The sequence below is a fragment of the Urocitellus parryii genome, chromosome 13 (assembly GCF_045843805.1).
Source record: "Urocitellus parryii isolate mUroPar1 chromosome 13, mUroPar1.hap1, whole genome shotgun sequence".
Lineage (NCBI taxonomy): Eukaryota > Metazoa > Chordata > Mammalia > Rodentia > Sciuridae > Urocitellus > Urocitellus parryii.
In genome coordinates, this window is record NC_135543.1 from 39,588,699 (window position 1) to 39,615,170 (window position 26,472).

The 26,472-nt window shown below is 38.8% G+C and overlaps 1 protein-coding gene across 1 annotated transcript in view; it reads left to right on the plus strand.

The window, feature by feature from the left end:
- B4galt6 (beta-1,4-galactosyltransferase 6) overlaps positions 1–26,472 on the plus strand; it is a 57,349-nt gene that overhangs the window by 20,880 nt on the left and 9,997 nt on the right. The window contains exons 3-5 of the mRNA XM_026400749.2: positions 2,807–2,920; positions 14,895–15,019; positions 20,826–20,942. Of these exons, the coding sequence (XP_026256534.1) occupies positions 2,807–2,920; positions 14,895–15,019; positions 20,826–20,942 (356 nt within the window). The remainder of the gene's footprint in view (positions 1–2,806; positions 2,921–14,894; positions 15,020–20,825; positions 20,943–26,472) is intronic.

A 26,472-nucleotide genomic window follows, 5' to 3' on the forward strand; every position in this document is an offset into this window, starting at 1 on the left:
ACTGTTTTTTTTTTTTTTTTTTTTCTGAGCAGTTTGGGAACATGAATTGACCACACTTAAGAGGATTTCATATTCCAATGTCATTGTTTTCTCTGATCACAGTTACTAGATGTAGATGAGTTTTTTTCTTTCTGCAGACTTGTAGGTTTTTTTTTTTTTTTTCTTTTTCCTGATCGTGAAATTTTACAAGGAACATCTTGGAGCTTCGTTTTTCTTTTCTCTCTGGGTACAATGGGCCTATCAGTATGGAACCTCTCGTCCTTTGATTCTATAAAATATTCCTCTATTATTTCTTTGATTATTTGCCTTCCTGCTCCTCACCCCGCCTTCTTTTTGGAACTATTTGGATTTGTGGCTTCTGAAAGAATCATCTAAGTTTATCATCTTTTCTTTTTTTGGTTTTTAGTTTTTTTTCTTTCTAGATTTTGGGGGATTACTTTGACTTTATTATAATCTTTTGATTTGATTTTTCAAATTTTGACAAACTTGTAAATTTTTAAGAATTCTCTTTGTATGTGATTTTTTTTCTTCCTGTGTACCTGAAATAGGAATGCAAAATAAAGTTTAAGTTACAAGCAGTAAAATCTGTTTGTTGATTGGAGATATAAATAACTCTTAGGTATGAATCAAGGAGTTTGACCAAAAGATACTGCAAAGTTCAACAGTAATAATCTTAGCTATTTTTTGTCAAGGTGGCAGAAATCTAACTTATGCTTACCACTAGCAAAATAAGAGTCCCCATAGAGGTGAAACCATTTTTAAAATACGAAAAATTGTGCTGTGAATGGATAATTTGAATGTAATGCACTCCACTATTGTCATGTATGTAAGATATAAATAAAAAAAATAGGACTTGAAATAGATATACCTACATTTTTTAAAAGCACCTTAAGGAAAGAATCAGAACCTTGTAAGACTGCCTTACACTTGTTTTATGTTTGTCCAGTATCTCTCAGTCTTATAGATAAGTGTGGGTGGGATGCATAACGTGGGCCCCAAGAGGAGTTTCTATGACCCCACTTTGTCCCTGGGCACACAAAACCATGCCCATTGAATCTCCTGCCCCTAGAGCCTGCAGGATTTTCCTTGTCAGATGCTTTCCAGGACTTCTGGAAAGGGTTGGGGGAATTCTCTTACTGGGGTTTTCCTACTCCCTGGTGGAATTGTCCTTAGCAACTGTACCAGCATCGTTCTCTATCGTGTTCGCTTTTTCTGGCAATACAGTTAATGCCTTATTGATGACCTGTCAAGTTAATAACAGAGCTTTCCATGCAGCTTTTGAAATTGGACCTTCTCCTCTGGCTTCTGTCTCCTCCTTGGTAGAGAGGTCTGGAGCCTTTGTCCATCAACCTCCATGTGGCAGCCTTGGCAGGGCCCTGTTTCATAGATGGACCTGGAGGTGGGGTGTATTTCTGTCCTGAAATGCTATTCTGGCTCTCAGCTGTAGCCTCTTCAACTCGGTTTTGATAATGAATGAATATTTATACAGGGGACACATTTAGTTTGCTCTGATTCTGTTCACGTACCTCATAAGCATACTTCTGCCATTTTCCCATGGGTCCGAGGGTCTGGCTTTTACCTCTTTCATTGGAGCTGATCATTGAAGATTGAAAGAATATCTTCCCATTTTCCTAAAGTGTTTGTTAGAGCTTCATTTTCTGTGGTATCTGGTTGGATCCAGGAGACAGTTTTTTTTTTTTTTTTTAGTTGTAGTTAGACACAATACCTTTATTTTATGTATTTTTTATGTGGTGCTGAGCATCGAACCCAGTGCCTCTCACATGCTAGGGGAGCATTCTACCACTGAGCCACAACCCTAGCCCTAACAGACGGTAGTTTAATCAGCGGCTTCCATCTTTTATCTCGTATGCACTGTATTCTCTTAATCTTCATAGCAGGAAACAGACAAGTTGTGGTTCTTAGATTTGCATTTCAGAACTTTGTTCCAAAGAGGGATTGAAACGTGATCTCTTTGGGTCCACATTTAAGAATCCTAAGGTTCTGATTGTCTCACGCTGGGTCAGGTGCTCATGTCTAAACCAGTCACTCATAGCAGTAACTATTGGGTATTTTTATAGGCCCAGAAGTATTCTGAGCTCTCTATGTACTGCAGTTTATCAGAAATCTGAAAATGACAATAGCAGGCAGGCAGAGATGAGAAACTGAATAGTGTCCTACCCTGAAAGCTAGTATATGTTAGAGCAAGAGTTTGAACACAAGGATTTGAACTTGGTGCTCAGAACCACTGCCCTATGTACAGCATAACTTGCTGACTCTAAGGAGAATGGACCAAACTGTAATAATAGCCTCAGGGCTCCCTAGGAGCTGATGCGGGAAGGCTGAGAATGACTTAAAGGTGTAGAGTAGGCTGTGTTAGAGAAGTAAGTTGAGTGGGTGAATCTTTCTTTCTTACTGTGAGGTGTTAAGAAAACATTAGTCCCACCCCTCTGTTCTTTGGATGCTAGTAGCAGTGTGCTGGGTTGAGTATGGCTGTGAGATAGTGGACAGAATTCCCTGGTGCATCTCTGTACTCCCTTTAGATCTGGCCCAGCCAATGGGTTGCAAATGGTACTGCTGTTTGTGTGAAAGGGTGGGGCCAAGCTGCTTTCTAGACGTCTCTTGGGAAATCTTGCCGAGTGTCTGTTCCATCAGCAATTTGCTTTTCTCTAGTTCTTTCTAGATAATTGCTTTAAAGTATTTTTGTGGATTACCTATTGTAGTCATCCCATTGACAGTGACATTTTATACTAGAAGCAAAGCAGAAGGCAATTTTTTTTTGGTTATAACTTTCTTCTTTCTCTCCAAGATTATCCTGAAGGCAATAATTCAAGTGACTATCTTGTGCAAACAACAACGTATCTCCCGGAAAACTTCACATATTCACCATTCCTTCCCTGCCCAGAAAAACTGCCTTACATGCGTAAGTGAGAGCTAATTTTGACTTATCTGTTTACTTGTGTTATTACAAAAAGAAAAAAGCCACATGATTTGAGCACATTACAACTGTGGGTGATAATGTTCATATTATGCAGCATGTAATTTTTTTTTTTTTTTTTTTTTTGCAAGGGAGAGCAACTTTTTGGATGGTAGTGATTGAAAAGTGGAAGAAAAATAACAAAAGAGAAAATGACGAATACCCGTATTCCTACCATCCATATTTAAAAACTATAATTTGGCTTGCTTACTTCTCAAAGCTTTTGTGAGAGTAATGTGTAGTCTCAGTTTCCTATTGGATATATTAGAACATTACAGATTAAACTAAAGTCCTTTTGGATCACCATTCTGATGCTGTTTTTCCATCTTCTCCCTCAGAAGGCACCTCACTTCTTTTGTGTGTATTCCTGTAGGCTCTTCAAAAATGTTTAAAACTTAGGTAGATGCTAGATACATGAAAAATATTCAGTTTCTAAAGTTTTAATGATTTATAAAAATGGTCTTATAAATTATATTTGACTCTGACTTGCTTTCTTTAGTTACTTTTTTTGAGAACTATCCATGTTGTTACATATAGATATAAAGTATTTCTCTTAATTGCTTAACTGTTGAAGAGTATGTTTTTGTATAAATGTACCATAGTTAAGTTACCGGTTTACCAGCTAATACACATTTAGGTTGTTTTTATGTTTTGGGTATTACAAAATAGTACAATAATAATGAATAAAATATAGATCTGTGCGTGGTTCCAATTTTCCTGTGCATATATATATGCATTCGTGCTTGAGGTGGAATTACTGGCTCTGCTGGCTTGATTTTTCCATATTTTTTCAAATTGTTCTAAGCAGCTATACCATATTTCCATAAATGTACCAATTTGATATTGATGGACTTTTTAATTGTTGCTAATTTGATAGATTAACAAATGTTTTAGTTTTTACTTTCATTATTACTAATAGGCTTAAGTAAATTTTTATATTTGTTTTTGAATTTTCTCCCATGTGACTTGCTTGGGCTTTATTGGTTCCTTGTTGGTTATTAGGTATTTGTATTGATTTGGAGGATTCTTTATATTCCTGCAGTGATCTGTTGTCTTCTCTGTGTGTTGAAGTATCTTTTTTTTTTTTTTTTTTTACAGTCCTGGACTTGTCTTTTCTTTTTGTTAATGGAGTCTTTTATTTTATAAATGTTTAAAATTATGATTTTCAAGTGTGTCAGTCACTGCAATGTTTTTGGCTTTTTCTTATTCCAAGGCTATACCAATACCTTTATCCCTTCCTAATAATTTTAATATTTTGTTGTTAACTTCTGCATATAATATGTGGTAGTGACCCAGATATTGTATACTTTAAACTTATATTTTTTCAAAATTAAGAGGAAAGTAATTGGATGTGGTGGCACACTCCTGCAATCCCAATGCCTTAGGAGGCCAAAGCAGGAGGATCATAAATTCAAGGCCAGCCTAAAAAAAAAGATATTAAAAAAAAAAAGATTTACCTTTCTATGTCATCTAAGACCATGATTTTCCAACTGGAGGTTATCTCAGAATCACCTTAATGATCTTGTAAAAGTGCCAGATTGAATTTCAGTTTCAGTAGGTCCAAGGTGGTGCTGAGAATTTTCATTCTAACATATTTAATGTTGATGATCTCTGAGCCACACTTTGACTGCCCTGCCACCACCTCATCTAAGATAGTGACTCTCATATCTGGCTACTTGATAGAATTGCCTGGGGAGCTTTTACTATTCATGAGCCCAACCTGTAAATTTCTGATTTTGTTAATCTAACCTGAGGCCTAGGCACTTGTTCTAAAGAACAAATTCTTGAGTGATTCTGACCTTGCCAACTCTGCTGACAGAGATTTTTGTGGCCATATGTTTTTCATAACTTTGTTATTACAGCCTTGTTTTCCTAAAAAAAATGAGTGTTTCTGTCTGCAGTACTGAAACCACTGGGTAATGTTCTGTTGAAATATTGATTACAGTAATTTCTTCTTCATAATATGCATATTCAGGGATTTATGGTTTTAGGAAATCTTTCTGTCTTTGGTTTAGTTACCATTTTCTTAATTAGTGCTTTATGAGTACTAATTAAACAGCTGTAAAGTGTCTGCCTGCCAGCCCCCTGGTGCTAGCATTCCACTCTTCCAGTCCTGCAGCTTATTGTAAGTACCTCTGCCCTGGAGCTCCAGGGATTGCTTCGTGGCTGCTGTGGCTGCCTTTCTGCCGACTTGGTGCTGTAACTGCTTTCTTTTGCCGTCCATAAAGTCTTGCATTCTTTCACAAGGAAGATCACACTGGTTTGGCAGCCACTTTTTCAAGGCAGGCTTCCTTTCAGGCTACTAGCTTTGGGTCCAACCCCAATCAATCTCATGTCCAGGTAGTAGTGGCCAGGAGACTGGGTTATTTGGTAGAAAATAAGTCGATACATAGGTAACACTTGAGAAAGGGACCATGGGTACAACCAGCATAATGAGAATTCTGCCAAATTTTTTTTGCATAAGCCACCTGGGAGAGAGAGCCCCTTTACTGGGTCATGTAACCTGTGCAAAGGGGAGCCTCTGTTTTTACCTATCTGTAAAGTCTGAGATTATAATGCCATCTTTAGAGTGTTTGGATAAAGCACAGTACCTGAAGCTTGGTTGACATTCATTTAATAATCCCTTTTCCTTCTTCTTTGAATGATGGATCTAGATTTTACTATGAAAGGAATTGGAAACCAAGGAGAAATGTGTGGAGTTGTTTTTACAGTTAACTGAGCATCTTTAGTATTTTCTTTAATTAACAGGATATTTCCCATTGATAATAGAAAACATAATAAAATACCTAATGTAAAATGTTGTATCACACACAATAACTGAATGTAATACCTTCTCAAATAGGAGAGGGAATTTATGTAAAGAATGAGATCCAGTTGGATGAAAACCATTCAAGTATGAGTGATATTTAATTTACATATAATTACCAAAAGGGAAGTTAACTTAAAGTGCTTGAGGATCTAGCTGTCAATCCTTCATGATTTTTCTGTGTAGCATTGGGACTACCAGCACTGGTTTTCCATTCAGTTTGAGTTTTTCAAATTGAAATTAAGAATAAAAGCTTTTCATGGATTTCAACCGTTTGATATTTAGTATTAGTTACACTGTGAAATCTATTTTAATGGGTATTACTTATATGAAGAGTATGAGTGAATACTTCATTAACTAATATTATTTGCAGATTCTCTAGAGGGAAAATTCACTTTCAGCTTTATTGACTGTATGTAAGACTATTCCAACCAAGTAAAATAGAAATTTCATCCTATTTAGAGCAAAAAACATTAAGTGTTTTGCAAGGAAGTTTGAGTTTGATTTGTCTGGGTAAGGTAGAAATAGATGGTGTTAGCTGTGTGCTCTGCATTAAAATATATAGACTTCCCTTACGTTTTCCTATCTTCTAAATCTTATTCAAACAAATTACATTTGCAATGACATTTATATATGCTGTTCCTGCTGTTTGTGCAATAGTTGCCTTTATGGTTTAACCTGATAGTTCCTGTAGCTGCTTAGCTTCTGTATATAACAAAAGGTACAAGGGCTTTTTAAGGTGAATTTAAATAATTCAAATGCAAATCATCAAAGAGGGGAAAAATGGGCAAACTTCAGAAAATTCAACTACTGCTTCATATGACAAGCCATCATGCGTATGCTTATTGTAAAAAGACAGATGTGAGCCATTTTAAAGAAATGATGGCTGAACAGCAGCTGCCCAGGCGTTCTGGGTATTCACAGGGGCAGGCAGAGGAGAAACAAAGCCGGGTAGGATCCTCAGGGTGCTGGCTAGAAACAGGCAACACACTGAGAAGGGCAGCTGCCACTAGGAAGGTAATAGATGAGGCTCAAGGAAGACAGCAGTAAGAGAGGGACACTGGAGCTGGGTCTTCAAGATAGCTCAGTGGGTAGCTGTGAAGGCCATCAGCACCTGAGGGGGCTATGTGTGTTCCTGCAACAGGGAGCGTGCTGCAGCTGGAGGGGGGTGTGTAAGTGGGGTGTGCAGGAGGCCACACTGCTCAGGGAAGTGCAATGCCCTGTGCAAAGCACTGTGTAAAGGTATCCCTCGGTGTCCGTGAGTTGGGCTTCAGGGGGAGCAGAGCCCTGAGCTTGTATGCAGGGTTGATTTATGAGCCTGTGTGCATTTCTGTCAGATGAGAGCACACAGTTTTCAAAGGGTCTGGGGCAAAAAAGGTGGAACAAAACTCAAAGCAAAAACACTGTTGTAGGGGAATGGAAAACCATCAAAGGCTTTAGGCACATGAATGATGGACTAGGAATGTGCTTCAGAAAGATGATTCAGATGAGAACTGAACAGTGGATGAGTGTGGGGAAATTCTGGAATCAGGGACACCAGTGAGGAACTTCCTGCAGAGGTTAGAGAGCAAAGGACAAGGGCGTGAGCTAAAGCTGTGGTGTTGGAGAGGAAGAGGCGCAAGAAAGGAGCTTCAGGGTGCCCAGGGCTAGATGTCAAGACTGACTGGGGGACTGGGGTTGATTTCTGCTTCCTGACTTGGTGATGGTTAACTGAAAGAAGCAGCCCAGGGTAAACATCACAGGAATAGAATGAGGAAGTTAATGAGTTTGGTTGGGCATGTTTTGTTTGAAGTTCAGGAAAATTAACTTGGGGCGAGATCTGGACTGCAGACAAGAGGAAATGCAACTGGAAGAAGGCGAAGAGTGGGGCCCTAGGAGGAACAGCACTCCTGGGGCCGAGTGTTCAGAAGAGGAAACCATCAAGACAGAAAGAAGTCAGAGAACAAGTGTCCCAGGAGCCACTGAGAAAAGCATTTCAAGGAGAGATTGTTTCTTCTTCAAAGAAGCAGGTAGAATGAGCAACTGTGGAAAGGCAAGTAGGAAGCTAATGCAAGCAATTTTGTTTAGTCCACTGGGGTAAAAAGTCAAGTATATAGTCCTGAAAAATGATTAGATGTATGTAACAACTAGTTGAAAAAAAAGTTTGGTAGGAAAGGGAATGAGGGTAAGGAACCTGGGAGGTGGGGCTCAGGGAAGGACTCCTTAGGAAGAGGTAGAGGAGCGTGGGTTGTAGACTTTATGGAGAGAAAGGATTGGGAGAAGAGGGATGAGAAGGATAAGGGAGAGTGGCAGATGGGGAGTCCCTAGAGAACGTGAAAGGAAAACAGAAGCTCCCTGAGGGTGAAGCTTTCCCTGTGGGAGGAGGTGGAAGCCCCCCGAGGCCACATGGCAGTGCAGTGGAGGAGGTGTTGCTTCCCCGTCTGAGGAAGTGGGCCCACTGCGCATATGCAGAAGCAGCCAAGGATTTTTGCTCCACGCAGCTCAGGAGGGAGGAACAAATATTAAGAAAGTTATGATAGAAAAGAAAAGGGGAGTCAGAAAGCCCCCATGGAGGACCAAAGGCACACATGGTGTGACACCTGTTTTTGTTGAACATTTGCTATGTGTGTGGCCATACATGAAGTATCTCACTCTAATGATGAGGTTAAAATTGTGCTTATGTGGTTTTCCTCAGTGCTGTTTTTTAGGTAGAGAATGTAAGAATGGAAAGTATATGCTCCAGGGTAGGATTGCAACCCCTGTGTGGCAGGTCTGGAAGAGAGGGGGTTTAGGGTGATGGTAAGTATGTGGGTGCTATGATAGAGTGAAGGCCATAGAGCTTTGTTTCTTGGAGGGTGGTTCGGGGGTGACCTGTACCCAGATCAGCTGGGATGCTTGTTAAAAATTCTGGCTTCTACACTGGGCACAGTGGTGCATGCCTGTAATCCCAGCGGCTTGGGAGGCTAAGGCAGGAGGATGGCAAGTTCAAAGTCAGCCTCAGCAAAAGTGAGGGGCTAATCAACTCGGTGAGAGACTCTGTTTCTAAACTACAAAATAGGGCTGGAGATGTGGCTCAGGGCCCGTGCCCCTGAGTTCAATCCTGCTACCTGCCACTCTTCCCCTACCCAGCCCCCAACCAAAAAAAAAAAAAAAAAAAAGCAGGCTTCTAACAGCCAAACCCCACACCTATAGCAAAAGTCTTAGTTCTTGGTTGCACACCATGGAATATACTTTATGTGAATTATGAATATAAGGAATCTATTGAAAAACTGCCTGAAGAGTTAGGTTCAGAATTTGAGCAGCTGAAACAAGGCCTAAGCCACCTTGTGAAGTGTCTCTTCTGTCCTTTGGCAGAACTCATGGCTCCCACCAGCAGTGTTCAGGTCTGGAGATGGAAGTGCCACCATCTGGTACCCCTAAAGGCACATGCTTCTGCCTCCACTTCTCCTGAAAGATAGAGTTGCAAACTGCCCCTGTCCTCATGCCGTTTCCTGCTCCACAGTCCCATTGGATATGCATGGCCTCATGAGTTCCTGCCAGAGGGGCTTGGAGAATGGGTTATGGTGTCTTCGTCTGGCAGGCAGGACTTGCATCAGCAGTTCAAGTAGCTGAAATGTATCCAGATCAAGCTGATGGCCGCAAACATGACCCTGGGCATCTACTGACACAGGTGCTGATGAGGCTGGGGATCTACATTTTAAACAAGCATACCCCCCCTCCCCCCAATAAGCAAACCACTTTATTTGGAGAATAGGTAGAGAGAAAAAGATGGAGATAAAGCAGAGAGGCCTCTATCTCATAAGGTTGCAGAAGGAATCTCATGGGAGGCAAGTGGTGGGCAAGTGAAAGGAAAGGTTTATGAGAGGGTGTAGTGGTGGCAGAATTGACAGGCAGTTGGTGCCAGGCAACGGTGATTGTTACTATGTAGAAGCAGAGGTGCTGCTCAGGGGTGGTGCACAGGGCGAGAAGGTTACCTGTCAGGAAACGGCTTCATGGGGAAGGTGGTGTGACTACCGGCACAAACTTTAAAAGAGGGTGAATTTGATGATTTGTAAAGTGCAGGTATGAGTCTGTGTAAATACGTTTTTTGTGGCAGCCTTCAAGATTATAGACCTGGGAACGGGAGCACCTTTCACTGAGCACACATTAAAAGGGAAGAATATGGTATCCTTAAGATGAAGAACTGGAGAGGGCATTCTAGAAGGAACGTTGAGGGGCAACATATGGAAATTTCTTGGCAATTAAGTGGTTCAAAAACACATTTGGAAAGGCAGTAGGAGTCGATGATAAACTGTATTTTCTTGAAAGACATGTTATTAATTTTATAATAGCTATTTGGGAACAAGAACGAAGCAGCACATTTCATGCACACATTACAGGGTATGTCCCTTTGTTAGCATGCTAAAACATGAACGGATGTGTCTCGGAAATGAGACAGGGTAGAAGTCTGAATTATGACTTTGAAGGAGATTGTCAGTTTTATTATAGAGAGTAGGAAAACAATTTGAATACATTTAATGAAGGGTTTGAGGCCTCTAGGAGTGGACCAAGGGCTCATTGGTTAGATTGTGAGGCAGACAGAGAGCAAAGACCATTGACTCCAAGGAACAGTTAGTCATTCAGAGTAAATCAAGGAGAACCACAAGCAAGGGAGGAAAACAGGTGTTAGGAACTGTGTGCTGTGGTCAGGTTAGGAGACAAGAGTCTGGGAAGTTTGGGGCTGTTATTTTGGGTCACCTACACATAGAACACCTTTTGCACAAGTGCCTTAAAAGACATATTTTAGCAACTGATACAAGGAATAGAAATGTAGGGAGGAGGGTAGAGTTTGGAAAGGAATGGACATGGCCAGCTTTGCTGTTCCCACTCAACCTGTGCCCAGGCCTGCACTTGGCACAGCCTGTGTTACTAAAGCCATCACTGTCTCAAGTTTAGAATGCTTGGAGGTTGGTCATTTAAAGAATAGTTGAGTAAGAAATCATTTGTTAAGCAGAAGTTTAAAATTCTAGAAATGGACAGGCATAAGTAAAGCATTTGAAATAGATAGTTGCTAATGTTGGCTTCAAAGAGTACAGTAGGTGACCAATGGCAGGATGACTCATAACTGTTCAGCCTCAGAGCTCTACCCAGGAGGTAGCGTAGAGATGGGGGAGGGAACATGACATCTTATCATAAAAATTCAGCTCTGACTTTGGAGAGGAATTCATCTGAAGGGACATTTCTGGGGGATATTCAGGTCTTTCATGCTGTCACCAGAGCTTTGGGCTGTGCACATTTAAAACCCTGAGGGCAAAACAGTGACAGAGGCCAAAGAATTAGGCTTTTGATAACAAAAAATACAGGCCCTAGATTGAGTGAAGAAGCCATTTAAAACTGCTGATTTATAGAGAAAAGAACTCTTTGCCTACATGATATATGCCTTAAATTTTACTTGAAAATGTACAAAGTATAGGCAATTGATGTGTATTGAGGATTTGTTATTTTAAGAATTATATTTTAATAGAAAAATCCTGAATCATGTCATGTGACACATTTTAATCCACACCTCAGTAAGCCTGCCACTTGGGCCCATGTATACCTAACAGGCCCAGGGCCATTATCATTCCATGTCTTACAAATTCAGCATTAGGAAATTATAATAATAAATGTTCCCACATAACCAGTAGCATAGCACATTATTTGCTCATGGAACAGCAGTAAAGCAGGTTGGCTTGGCTACCTGACTAACAGGTTGCCTAACCTTGTGTGGGAATCCCTGTTCTTCACCTTTACCCTCCAGAGAGGCTGCAGCTCCCCGACTCTCCAGACTCTCAGTTCTCGTGCTCTTTCCTTTCTGACCCCAGCACCACCAAATAGTGAAATTTAGTCCAGTAAATTATATTATTTACAGATTGGTCACACTACCAGGTAAAACAGCTTTCAGTCAATATATTTATTTATTTTTGAAGTTTAAATCTCCAAAGGAAGGAAGAAAGCACTTCTTCCTGGCTGAAGCTGTCAGATTTAGCACAGGTGGACTGTGAAGATGGGAGAGAAGGGAGTCCTATGGAGCCCAGCAGATCCTCCCTCTTTAGTTGCCCTTGAAACCTCAGCTAGTGAAATCAGGGGGCTGGCTAGGCAAGTGGCTTTCTTTCCAAGTACCTTGAAGAAGGATGTATGTTCTCCTGCTTCATTCACAGCAGTTGCTTTCAAATGCTTTCGTAAAGCACTGACACACTTCAACCCGAGGGGATATCCAATCTGTAAGAGAGGTGAAAGTGGCCTTGGTGGGGGACCTACGTTCCCCGAGCCTCACAGACTTCCCAGGAGAGATTTTTTTCTACTGAAGGCAATTTGGGGATAGCACATATCCACTAGCTTACCTGCTGAGTGCTGCTTCTTGGCCCCCTCTTGTAGCATACCCTCTTCCCTTCTCTGGCCATGCATAGGATCTCCTCTTTGAGTTGTTGCTGCTGATACAGAAGGCCAACTGTATTTCATGTATGGATATAACCACCATGGGAGACAGGCATCACAGCCCTTGGACAGTGGAGGAAGCCAAGACAGAGGAAGATTAAGTAATTGTCCCAGTAGAAGCTGGGATTCAGTTTCCAGTCAATCTGACTGCTTATTTAACCCTTGAGTTAAATACCTAGTGGTGGCCGTGCTTGTCTTGGGAAGACTGCTTTCTTCCCCCACTTCCTCCCCAGTGTGGTGACGTTGCTGTTACCACTGGAAGGACCACCCAGCAGGATGTGAGGGCTCAGAGCAAGGAGCAACAAGCCTGTAGACACTGCTGTCAGACTCTGAGGGGTATGGATGGGGAGGCAGTCACAGGGAAGGTGAACTTAGGCACCTCAGGCGTCAGGAATAGCGAGGGACACAGGAAGCCCTCTCTGTTGAGGAGAAAGATAAAAGGCCCCTCAATTTGGCAGTGCCTGTGCATTGAAGATGATAATTAAACTGCAGATGATGCTGGAGAAAACTGCTGACAATGATGATTACAGCTGTTGAAGCAATAAAGCTGGAAAAAAGAAAAAAAATTTGGATTAACAGTGCATAAAGATTGCCAGCTTCAGTTACTTACATGAACTGCTTATTATTTAGCCTAATCACTATCATTTTAGCAATCATGCATACTATTAAATGCATCAGATTTATTTGCGTGAATTTTATTTGATTACAGTGCTAGATTCTGTTTTTGTCAGCTGAGTCATGGTAGTCTGTATTTGTGTTGACTGATCACTCTTATATTTAACTTTCCCTTTCTTTACAAGTTCATAGGTCTCATTCCATTACGTAAATTCGACCTTTCCAAGATTAGCTAGTTTGTATATATCTTGTTACACTCAAGGGTGGTATTTCATATAGGACCGTAAATTTGTCAGCAGAACAGGCAAACATTAGCAGATTGCAGTTATTTTTTTTCCGAGCTTACTCTTGGAATCATAGGCGTTTGCAACTAAAATCACTTCTCTCTGGCATGCCTCCGTGCTACTGATGGTCCTGCCTAATCAGAAGGAAATGGAATGGAAAGAGAGGCCATTATAAAAACATTGTAGAATGTACGGTAGCAGGAGGGAAGGGGCTCTCTGGAGAGGAACTGAGTGTTTTTTATGTGAAACCATGGCCACAAGAGGCTCAGAAGACTTGACATGGGAAACCTCAACATTGGTTGGTTTGTATTTTATGAGAGGAGGAACTTGGATGGAAGAATTTGGCCCAGAGGGAATTCTAGAGCAATTTGTACCTACGTGGGCATTAACAGTTTGGCTGTAAAAAGACTACTGTGGTTTTTATCCTACCTAGCCTTTTGGAAACACCATGGACAGTATTGCTTTGAAGGGGCATAGTGATCATGCAGCTGTTTTAATGCTCAGGCAAAGATACAGAGCTTCCTGTATCAGTTTTTGACTGAGTGGAAGGAAAAAATTTTTCCATCAAGATTCATTCCTGTTTCAAAGGGGTACATTAGAACACTATTAGTGAAAAGCATCTCCAGTAATATGTATTTGTTAATTTGGTGAGTGAGCACTAGTTAGACCAGGAACATCTAGAAGTCCCTGGTTTTTCAGTTTTGGGGACCAAGAGGACTGATACTCAAAATAAGTGGTATTTGCAAATATCTCCTCTTAAGAAATGTCAGTAGCAGGGGTATACCTCAGTAGTAGAGCATATGTTTATCATGCAAGAGGCCCTGAATTAAATCCCCAGCACCAAAAAAATAAAAAATAAATGTCAGTAGATAATTGTGACAGTTGCTAACATTTATTGATTTTTACCTGGCACTGTACTTGATCTCACAGATCACAGTCCTCCCTCAGTATCTGAGGGGAGTGGTTTCAGGAACATCCCTATCCAAAATATGAAAATCCTTCTATAGAAATGGTATAGTATTTGCTTGTAATGTACACACATCCTCTTTATATATCCCAAAACAAGATTACATACCATACCAAAAATAATGGAAATGCTCTGTAGATGGTTGTCATGCTGTATTGTTTAGGGAATAATTACAAGGGAAAAAAGTCTGTGCATGATCAGTGCAGGTGCAATTCTTTTTTTTCCCCTGGAATGTTTAAACATTTAAGATTGTTGAATCTGTGGCTGTGAAACCTGGCTGATACAGAGGGCCAGCTGTATTTAACGTAATGGATATAACCACAGTGGGAGACAGGCATCCCTGCACTCCCTGACAGAGGAAGAAGCCCAGGCAGAAATATTAAGTTATTGTCCCAGTAGAAGCTGGGATTCAGCTCTCAATCTGACTACTTATTTAACTCTCAAGTACTGTTTCATTTGTGTCCCCTATGCTGAAAAGGCTACACCTAAAAATAGTTCTAAAACACTTGAATGGTTGTTAAATTGCAACAATATGCTATAACAACATGAAAACATTTTTTAAAAAAAATATTAAATATCCAGTATATTACTTAAAAGCAAAAGGTTAGATAAAGAACTTTACTTTCTTTGGGGTGGCCATATGAATTGTCAGCTGAAAGTGAAAGGTGAAATAATTATGTGGTGAAAACAGTAGTAGACCTTACTGTGTTAGTAACTAGATTATGCCATCACCCTACTGATCATTGTTTGTCCTTTGTGCATCTTAGAGGCAAAAAAAATATTAAAATCATTTTTCATGATTTCGACTTCTAGGGGGATTCCTCAGTGTCAATGTAAGTGAAGTCAGTTTTGATGAAGTTCACCAGTTGTTCTCTAAGGATTTGGATATTGAACCAGGAGGTCACTGGAGGCCAAAGGACTGTAAACCCAGATGGAAGGTGAGTTTTTTTTTTTTTTTTTAATAATGTGATTATTACTATGTATTTGAAAAAATTTGCACTTGGTTCAAAATATATAGTAGAATATCATTAACTGTTGATAAATTCAGTGTTTAATGCATAGGCATTTACGGTTCCACTGTGATATAACAGTGTTACTTGTGAAGACTGTAAATGTTCCTGTGCACATATAAAACATACGCTTATGTGTTCAGTCCCTGGGAGTCCACAGTAAAAAAAATACATCACTTGAATTTGACTTGGAAGACAGATTTTTTTCCTCCTTTTTGGTTGGTTCTTTTTTTTTTTTTTTTCCTTTCTGTTTGGAAGGGAGGCTGAGTTCTCTGCCTCCTGCAGGTGCCCCTAATAACTATAGACCTGCAGGCATAGCCCCACCAATTCCTGGATCTATGAGAACTCACTGGGAGGATATTAATATCCTGATTTTCAGTTGTGTCCAGCATTGTCAAGTTGTTTCTCAGAGTCATTAATCCCAAGGAGGCCACTCATAGGTCACTGCAGTACTTGAAAGGGAGGACATTGGGCTCTTCACTTGTTTCAGAAGATAGAGAACAAGCATTTGGTTTTTTGATATGTCAGAATTCTATTTAATGTTTTGTTTGAAAATCTGTAAGGGGATAGGTCTGCCTCTTCTGCTCTTAAAACTTTTGAAAACCCTGATTTAGAATTTCTCTCAATACTGTGAAATTGTTGTTATGTTTCAGTAGGAAATGGCACTTGTGTAATTCATAGGAGAACTACAGGTTATTAAGTCAAATTATATCCTAAAAGAATGTGCTATAACCTTAGTCTGGGAATAGTTTTCAGCTTCTCTTTTAAAATATTAATAGAATTCTAACATTTTTTTTTTCAGAAAGCAAGTTTTATTTATTTCCCCCCCAACATCCTTGCCAACATTTATTGTTATTCGTATTCTTTATTTTTGCATTACAATTCTTACTACACATATATAGCACAATTTTTCATATATCTGGTTGTATATTAGAATTCTAACATTTGAATGTTAGTCCCTACCCCCCACCCCTGCCCCCCAAAAGTCACTGGTATTGATAGAATTATTTGTTGTTAAACTCATGAAAAAGATCCTCTGCCTTCATTGACCTTGAACTCTTTGTGTCTAGGAATGCATAAAATTTATATCTGCATCCCTAATGCAGACCATATTGTTTTGTACAAGGTAGAAGCGAAACAGTTTTATTGCATTGACTTCATGAGACTAATAAATGCCTCTCTGGCTTTGCTACAAGTGATTAAATAAATGCTCACCTTTCTCATTGCCTCAAACAAGTTGTGAATCTGATTAAATGGATTTCAGTACAATTTTTTTGCAAAGTATTCTATTTTTATAATTGCCTCATGCCATATTCCAAGATCAGATTCATTGACTGTATGAAATGTAGCCTAATTTACATACATTCCACTTTTTTAAAATGTTCTAGGCAAAAAAAAAATGTTTTTATTACTTGAGTCATGAGTGTATATATTGAATGCTAATGGAATAAAAAACACCCAATTATCAAGGACATGGAATGCCATGAGGGTTGATGTTGAGACATGAATAAGATTTATAATGTACCCTTCTGGTGGGCACTGTATATCATATTAGTGTGATAATTGGGGATTGGAAAACTTGAGATTTATTGTCCTTTTGCCTGTGGTCCATACCAGATAGATTTTAAATTTTATAACACAGGCATAAAGAACCAGATAACTGTTTGGTGCTGCTTACCTATACAGAGACCAGGAATATAACTTTTAGTCCAAGGTCCCTTAAGGATGGTTCCAAGCCATCTGTTTCAGAACTCCCCAAGGCATTCAGTAAAAATGCAGGTTCTTGAACTTAGTCCTGAGATACTCTGACTCTAGTAGTGGCAAGAACCTGCATTTTAAAATCAAGTGCTACCAGTTTGGGAACTGTTCCTGTAGGTATTAGAAACAAGGAGGAAGAGGCAGGCAGAACTGAAAATACCACAGGAGAATGAGGGTATCCCTTTCTCTAGTCTAACGCAGTGGCAAATAGCTAGATGTGCCCTAAACTAACCTCATCTAAAACCACGTTGTTTAAGGGCACATAGCTGGTCATGTGCTTTAAGTTTTGAAAGTGGGACAAAAACTTGGTGGAAGAAATTTATGTGGTAGACACCTTTCTTACCTCTTCATAGCATGTTTGGGAGAAAATAAGAAAGAATAAAATCAGTGCATAAATTCAGTAAGATTAGTGGTTTGAAGGTGGGAACAAACTGAATGGGATAATCAATCATGCTTGAATAAGAGGTGGTGTGGAAAGATTTGGGAGGATGAAATGATGTTCTTACAGAAGACAATGACCAGATGTTCTCTGCCTCCGCTGGGTTTGTATCAACAGAATGGCTCACACAGCAAATTAGGGCACAGAGAAGGATGAATGTCCTGAAAGAAAGGCTATTAAACCTTAAAATAAATGATCCCAGAACACTGAGGTCTTTTTCTAGATAATGAATTTGTAAACTATTGAGAATGTCATTGCACAGCTACAAGGGGCATGCCAAATGAATTTTTAAGATACTATCTGGCTTTATTTTAATAAAAAAAATCTTAGCTTTAGGCATATTGTTTATAGTCTTTGGCATCTCATTACAATTTGGACATTTATTTGCTATTAAATATCAATTTAGCTTATTTGAATTTGCCAAGACATTTGTAATTTCTTTCTCTATCTCAGTTAACTTCTAAGATTTAAAAAAAAAAAAAAAAAGAGTTCTTGGTACTTTAAGTGCTTCATTGAGGAATTTACTGTATTAAGGATTACAACTTTGCCTTTGTTGATCCTTATGTTCAACTTACCAGTTAGCCTAATTGTATTTAATTAATATAGACTGTGGCCATTTGGTAGCTTCCTTTCAATAGCTATAATTTGCCTTAAGCACTTTTATAGCCCATTCACATTATGTCGTAGGCAGCCAACTTGTGGCCAAGAACAAAATCAGGAAGGGCAAGCTCTTCCCTTATTTTACTAATCATTTCCTGTATTAAGAGTGGCCCCTGAACTGATTTAGGAATCCCTTGAGTATTCCAACTACACTTAAGCACATTAGCAAGTCCAGGCAGACATACAGAGGGGACAGAACGGGTGTCTTGGATATTGGGCCAGTATTGCTGTGGCAGTCTCTCAAGGTCCATAGGCTCCTGAGCTAAGATATACATAATTGGATAAATAATAGTAGTGGGAACCACAATAGTGCTGGCAGGGACATATATTAGAATCCTTTTGTTTTTTTTTTTAGAGAGAGAGAGAATTTTTTTAATATTTATTTTTCAGTTTTCGGTGGACACAACATCTTTGTATGTGGTGCTGAGGATCGAACCCGGGCCGCACGCATGCCAGGCGAGCGCGCTACCGCTTGAGCCACATCCCCAGGCCCAAATATTAGAATCTTTTTAGTTCCTACCACCTACCCAATAAAAAATCATATAAACAAGAGAACATTAGTGTCCAAGCAGCCCTGATCCTTTTTTTAGAATTTTGTCCCATTTATGATTCTGATAATACAGAATGATGGATAAATATCACGGTTTTTCTTTTTTCCTTTTTGGTGCTGGGGATTGAACCCTGAGCCTTGTAGTACATGCTAAGAATGTACTCTCTCTACCTTGAGCTATATACCCCCAGCCTCAATGTTACTATTTTTGATTGATGATATCTAATGTTGCCCTGATTTTATAAGTAGGGTTCTGTAAACTTAGGAATTCTCAATTATTTTCATGTGTTCATTCATTAGTAAAATTTAATTAGTTATGGGAAAATTTTAATCAATTCTAGATTTAATGTTCTTATATAATTTTCCAGTATAATCAGTTTAGATTGTATTAAAAAATCCAGAATATAGAGTGATACTGTGGTATTTTAGTTACATATAATTTACTGTTAGATTCTTTGAAAAGCTAATAATTTCAGAATTTATAATCTGTAGAAAATTTGTTTTAATTCCAAATTTTATTAGAAAATTCACAGATTTTAATAAAAACAACCTAGCTCAGAAATTGCTAAGGAAAGTAACTTAGAAAACATTTTAGCTTTTTTTCAAGGGGGAAATCTGAATTGTAAAAAAAGAAAAAAACTTTTTAACTTGTATGACAAAGGTTGGGTCCAAGAGAGAGGATTTGAGTAAGTGATGTTTGATAATTTTTAACTTACTCTCTCATGTAGTAGTTAACACCTTTTATGTAGGTGACTTTTTTTTAATGGATTCCAAGTAATTTACTTTATTTTTAATTTTTTTTGGCAGTCCTGGGGCTCCAGCCCAGAGCCTTGCTCATGATATGCAGGCATTCAACCACTAAGCTAAATCTCCAGCTCATTTTTTTCATATTAAAGGAAAGACTGATTTTCATATGCATGTTTTTTTCTTCTACTTTTTGGGTGAGCGCAAATTTCTTTGGTTTATACAGGACAGACTTCTTTCTTTTTTGTACACGGTGTCAGATCCTTTTTGTTAAGCTTAACATTTTAACATAATTTTGTTGCCAATTGCATTTTAAACTGTTTATGCTACCACTAAAATAAATTTACAAATATATCAAAAGCTTAATTTGTGCCTTTTGATTAAGTGGAAAATAGTAATTGTCAAACTCAATGTATATTTTGTGGTCCTATTAGATATGGTTGAGTTCTGTAGTGCACTATACATATTTATGGGGTATGGTGTGAAGATTCAATATGTATGCAATACATAAGATCAAATCGGGATAATTAGCATTTCTATATCCTTATATGTTTGTCGTTTCTTAGTATTTAGAGACTAGAAACTCCTTTTTCCTAGTTCATCATAAAATACATGATTGATTGTTTCAAACTGTAGTCATCCTACTGCGCTCTAGAACAATAAATCTCCTTCCTCTTATCTAAGTGTACTTGGTACCCATTTTCTAACCTCTCTCTATCCCTCCCGCCCCTGCACTTCCTAACTTTTAGTAACCACTGTTCTTTCTTCTTTGAGATCGACATTTTCAGGCTCCACATATGAGAGCATGAGATTTTTGTCTTCTGTGCCTGGCATTTTTCACTTCACATAATGTCCTTCACAAGATTTTTTTTGTTTATGAACTTGAAGACCTCAAAGTCACTCTTGCCACATCCCCGTTCCTTCACTCCTCACATGCAACATAACTGAATCCTCTTAATTTATCTCTTAAATGTTTTGAGAACTCACGTACCTCTCCTCTCCTCCTCCCTCACCTTAGTTCAAGCTGCCATTCCCTCTTGCCTCAGCTGTTGCGTTCATTTCTTAACCGGCTCCCTGAGTCCAGCTTTGGTTTCCTTCAGTCTGCTCCTTATACTGCCACTGCAGGAGTCTTGGTAACGACAAAATTGAATTTTTCACCCTCTTAAAATCTTTCAATAATTTTCCGTGATGTTGTAGGACAGAGACCACAATTCTTACATGGCTTTAGAGCCCATCTGTACCTCCCAGCTTTCTAAAACCATAAGTAGCATGAGGTGAGTGTGTGGGCTCACTCTTCTGTCTGGTGAGAACATTCACGAGGGTATGAGTCTGAAGCCATCAGAATTTTTTTTTAAGTATTTATTTTTTAGTTGTAGTCAGACACAATACCTTTATTTTATTTATTTATTTATTTTTTGTGGGGCTGAGGATCAAACCTAGGGCCTCTCATGTGCTAGGTGAGTGCTCCACCATTGAGCCACAACCCCAGCCCAGCTATCAGAAAATTTTAAGGATCTGTTTTATCTTTACCTCCAGGATTTGCTGCTGTATTTATTTACAATTGTGACTCTTTTGTTTTAAAGGTGGCAGTTCTCATTCCTTTCCGTAATCGCCATGAACATCTTCCAATTTTTTTCTTACACCTGATTCCAATGCTTCAGAAACAGCGCCTGGAATTTGCCTTTTATGTCATTGAACAGGTGAGAATATTTTTCAAAATAGCCAGAATGTTAATATTCTTCAAAACTTAAACTCTTAGATATGGCTTGATTAAAAATGTTTAGCTATGATTAATGAGGTAATGCAAATAATTTGGTCTTATAGTTAAATAAAATTATATTTTGGATTTTTTTCTCTTGTAATTATTATAATTTTCTTGTAATAATTTTAACATGATCAGATGAATTGACAAGCAGTTATGTTTGACTTTAGTATGATAGCTATGGTATATTTTAATGACATTATAAATATTGTATTGTCATACCATTATTTTCAAATAACTATATAGCTGATTTTTGTAGGATGAATATTCCTTTGACTCATACTATTGTCCAGTTTTATGTGTTCATTAGGTTTATAATTTTTGTTTATTCCTGAAAACTTTGTGGAGTTTCACGTAATTGAGAAATGGCTTATTTTTTGATGCAAACTGTTCATGAGTGCTTAACTTGTGTATTGCTTCTGGACTCAGTGGGTGCACACTGGAAGTCCTGTTCCACATTGTACTGAGGCACTCTAGGATCACCTGAGATGCATTCATAGTATTTAATTTTGAAAGAGCATTTTTGCTTTCTGAATTTAAATATAGAAAATGAAGGATAAGTTCTTTTATTGTGATTTTTGTGAAGTAGTTGTTGGCTAACCCTGAAAATTAATAATGAATCAACTTTATTAGGTAATCAAGGGTACCTGAATGAAAGTCAGGTACTAATCCTTAAAAAAAAAAAAAAAAGTGGTGTACATTGAACATTTGCTGTTGTGTTTTTGTATTGTTTGAAAGTCATCTTTCCTGGTAGAGGAATTTGGTCTGTCTCTGTTGGAGCCATACATATTTAATTTGCTAACCTTGCTTAGCCTGGCGTTAGCAGCAGAGCACTAGCCTTTCCAGTGGATAGACACATCTCAATAGCTGACAAGTAAATAGGCATCCAGTGAACTGACAGGTCAAAAAGCCACACATTGCATAGAGGTCCAAACCATGTGATGCCCAGGATTACTTCCAATTCAGAGGTTCCATGATTCTTTTAGAAATAGAAATAACCAGAAGAGAGTGGATTTAGCAAATAATGGCAAAACCAAAAAAGTTTATTCCAAATGTTTTCAACAGATATTGTTAAAGCTAAGTAAATAATATTCCCTTAACATGGTTTACACAGAATTGAAATGACCTTGACCTGATTTTATAGTCTGTGTCTTTGTTTAAAGGCTGTGAATTATAAGCATAATGAAAGAATTTAGTTAATCTGTGTTCCTCTTAAATGTGCATAAAATCATGTTTCAAAAATCTAAAAAAAGGTGTGATAACACTTGAAGACCAGGTCTCTTTGCCAGCTTATACCACTTTTAACATTGTTACCTCGTCTGTGTGTGATGCATCAGAATTTATATTCATGTACACTGACCTTTTGAATTGCTCTATGTCATTGCCAGCACTTGGCACGTTAGAGTACCTGTAGTAGTAACTTATTGAAGTTTTAATTAGTGTTTCCCTCATGACTCATGATGTTGATCACCTTTTCATATACTTATTTGTTATCTGGGTATATTACTTGGAAAGTTTCTATTTAAATCTTTGCCTATTTTAAAATTGGATTGTCCTCTGATTGAGTTTGTAAGAACTCCTTGTGTTTTCAACTGTCTTTTGTAAGACATAAGTTTTGCAATTATTTATCTTTAGTCTGTGGCTTGGCCTTTTATTTTCTTGACAGTGTCTTGTGAAAAGTAAAAGATTTTAATTTTGATGAAGTCCAGTTCAATTTTTTTATAACTTATGCTTTTTGTTTTGTATTTGTGAAATTGTGTTCTAAGATTTTCTGTGTTTTCTTCCTGAAGTTTATAGTTGTAGCTTTTTGAATTAGAACTACTCCATTTTGAGTTAATCTTTATATATGGTATATAGGGCATATATATGGTAATACATTTTTTAATATTTATTTTTTAGTTTTAGGTGGAAACAATATCTTTATTTTTATGTGGTGCTGAGAATCGAACCCAGTGCCTCATGCATGCTAGGCGAGTGTGCTACCACTTGAGCCACATCCCCAACCCCCATTTTTTTAATATATGGCTATTTAGTTATTTTATCACTGTTTATTAGAAAAGATTAGCTTTTTCTCATTGGCACCTTTGTTGAAAATGAGTTAACATACATGTATCATCTGTGAGGTCTATTTTCTGATCTCTCTGTTCGGTTCTCTTGAATCTGCTTGTTAAAGGGACCTGCTAGGATTTATTTTCCTGTTTTTCTATAGGTAAATAATAGAATAATAGACAAAGTAGTCTAGTGATATTGCTATTTTTTTCTTTTTGTTAGCAGATACTCAAATTTTTATTCCTAAGTTAGTTTTTCCTCCTTTGTATTTTTTAAAAATATTTAATTATTTATTTATTAGGTGTAGATGGACACAACACAATGCCTTTATTTTTATGTGGTACTGAGGATCGAACCCCAGTCCCGCCCGTGCTAAGCGAGTGCTCTACCGCTGAGCCACAATCCCAGCCCATCTCCTTTGTGTTTTATTGGTTGATTCCAGATCTGCTCCCTCCCTCCCCGCCGACTTCCCCAACTTTTTTCCTCTGCTTTTCTTCTCTGGAGTAGTTGGTATTTAGTGTAACATATTTTTGTGTATGGAAATCATCCTTAAGTTTTCTTCCATTTGTGTATAATGTTGTATATCATGTCCGGGTACTTTTTAAATTTTTAAACTTTTTTTTTAGTTGTTGGTAGAACTTTATTTATTTTTTATTTATTTATATGTTGAATGCTGAGAAATGAAGACAGTGCCTCTCACATGCTAGGTAAGCACTCTATCACTGAGCTACAGCCCCAGCCCCCTGGGTACTTTTTAATGTAACAACCCATCTATGAAAATTTAACTTCTTGATAAAAAGTCAGAATTTTCCGCTACTTTTTTGTCAGCCTTAGTTGTGGATTTCTAGGTCAGTATTACCAATTGTGAGGTTCCCCCCCCCCTTTTTTTTAACTTTATATTCCCCATCATGTACTTGGACAGAACATAGATGTCTTTGTGTTTTTCAAGGCATATTCATCCATTACTTGGTGTATTTTGTGTATGCAAAGAAGACATCTTTGCAAAACAACTAAGATCTATACTTTTACCTTCAAAGCTAAGCCTGAATCTCAGCCTTGATCAATATTAATTCAGGACCACATGTTTGATAATGTGTGGTTCTGACTAGAAATATCTTCACATATGTACGCATGAAGTAGAAGAATATTTTTTTTTTTTTTTTTTTTTGCTGGATGGATGCCCAGGAGAAGTGCTAAGAAATTGAAGAGCAGCTCAGAAACCTGAGTTAAATAAGGAGGATTGTGAATGGGTTTACCTCTTCTCCTTTCCAGACTCCAAAAATGGAAGTGAAAGAAAAAAAATCTTTTAAACCACAGGGGCAGAGAGATTGGGAGTAGGTGATGGAACTGACCGCTCCCCCAGAAGCAGAGAATGTTGAGAACCAGGTTCTTGTAGGGGGCGAGTATGACCAGAATGGAGTCAAACCTCTGCTCTTGAGAAATAGGCTGAAGTCCTGGGCTGTGGCGAGGAGATGGTTTAGAAGTCTGATTACAAAACAGTGAGAATCCCCAGTTTCTTGGCTTTGCTTTCAGTGCTAGGTGTTTACTCTCTTGTATTCTATACAAAACGAGGAGTTTATCCTCTGGAGAAACTAGGAGCAGCTCCTGACTGTTGACACAGCTGTGTTGTGGGGCCTAAACACAGTGGTAAGTCAGTCTGCAGGCTGATGCCAGGGACCCTCAGGTCTTTCCCCTGTCTTAACTCTTTGAGGCCAGCTGTCGGGTAGGAATTCCTCTACCCTTCAACTGGGGCAGGCCATGGGTGGTGGTGACTTCATCAGAGAAGTAGATTAGGCCCATGAAGAAGATTCCAGATCTAATATTTGGAGGTCTCCAGAGGAACAGGGCAGCTCATCACTGTCACCTCCCTGCAGCCTGTTCTCCTTCATTGAACAAAAAGGGTACTGCAGTGCTCACACCAGATAAGGTCCCATTCTGTTGGTGAGGAAAGAGTAGATAATTTTGTTTCAGGTGGATGGAGAGCACAGGAGAGTAGGGAGAGGTGTGTCCTTCTCTAGAGAGTTTTGAGAAGGTGAGCTCAGAGCATCCTGAATAATACAAAGTAAAGGAGCAGGTAAGGGCTGGAGGAAGCTTAGCATGTGGATTGCTCTGGGAGGTCAGCGTCACCATAGCATCCAGTGATGTCAGAAAAGTGGGTGAAAAGCTCTTATGGAAGGGCTTAATAATCAGGTCAGGGTGAGGACTTTAAGTATTCTGTGTGAGGTAAAAGATGTCGTGGGCTATGAGTGAAGAAATGACATGATTGAACTAGTGTTTTTAAATAAAGACACTGGGTGTTGTGTAGAGAATAAGCTACAAATGGGACAGGGCAGAAACAAGGAGAGGAGTGAGAAAACTTGAGTAGTCATCCAGGTAGGAGAGATGATGATGACTTGGGCTCTTGTGGGAGTGGTGAGCAGCAGTCAGGTTTGGGCTGTGTTGGTTTAAAAGTGTTATTATTTGCTGATAAGGTAGACATGAAGTGTGAGCGATGGACCGTCAGACATGATGCCCAGGTTTTGTCTTGCACAGGGAAGGACATTGCTGTTTGCTGAGCAGCAGATGTGAAGGATGCTGGAGGAAGGGCAGTGGAGATTAATTGTTTTAGTTTGGTTTAGGGGTGTATGTGGTGTGGGTCAAGTGGGTTGGGATTTCAAACAATTCTTGGGTACATAAGTAGAGTTCTGTTAGTTTTGCAGTGCCTTAGTTTCCAACATGATTAGGCAGCCAAGGGTCCCAGCTTTTGAAGAAATCTTCCACTATAGAGACAAAACCAACCAATAAAAGGGAGCATGGAAAATAGAGATAATCAGAGAAGATCCTTAAGGTGGTGGGAGGGTCAACACAACTCATAGTTAGAATCGACAGAGACTAAAGAAAAGATAGTGAAAGATAATCTGAATCAAAAACAGGACATCATAAAGAACAATCAGAGTAAGAGTATTTTTGAAGATAAAAGATGTGATAAAAAAACCCCAAAAACTTTGAACAGAACAGCTGGAAGATAAAATAATGCTTAAGATTGAACCCAAAGGTAAGAAAAGAGGAGGATCTAAGAGTACCTGTATATTCTGGGGATAACTGTCTTCTAAGAGGGTCTGGGAGTAAGAGTGAATTGCTTGAGGAACCAAATTCTGTGGAAGTGGGTTTTGAGGGGAGGTCATAAAAGACAGCACTGCTTGTGTCTTGCTGTCTTGGATCACTTGCTCTTGGAGAAGCCAGCTGTTATGTCATGAGGGTGCTCAGATAATCTGAGGAAGAAATGACCTGCCTGCAACCTGGCGCCAGCCATGTGAGTGAGCCGCCTCAGAAGTGGATCCTCCTGCCTGAGTCAAGTCTTCCCGCTGAATCCCTGAGCACTTGGGAGTAGAGATGCGGCTCTCTTCTCTGCTCCCAGAATTCTCTCTAGAGAAGCAGTC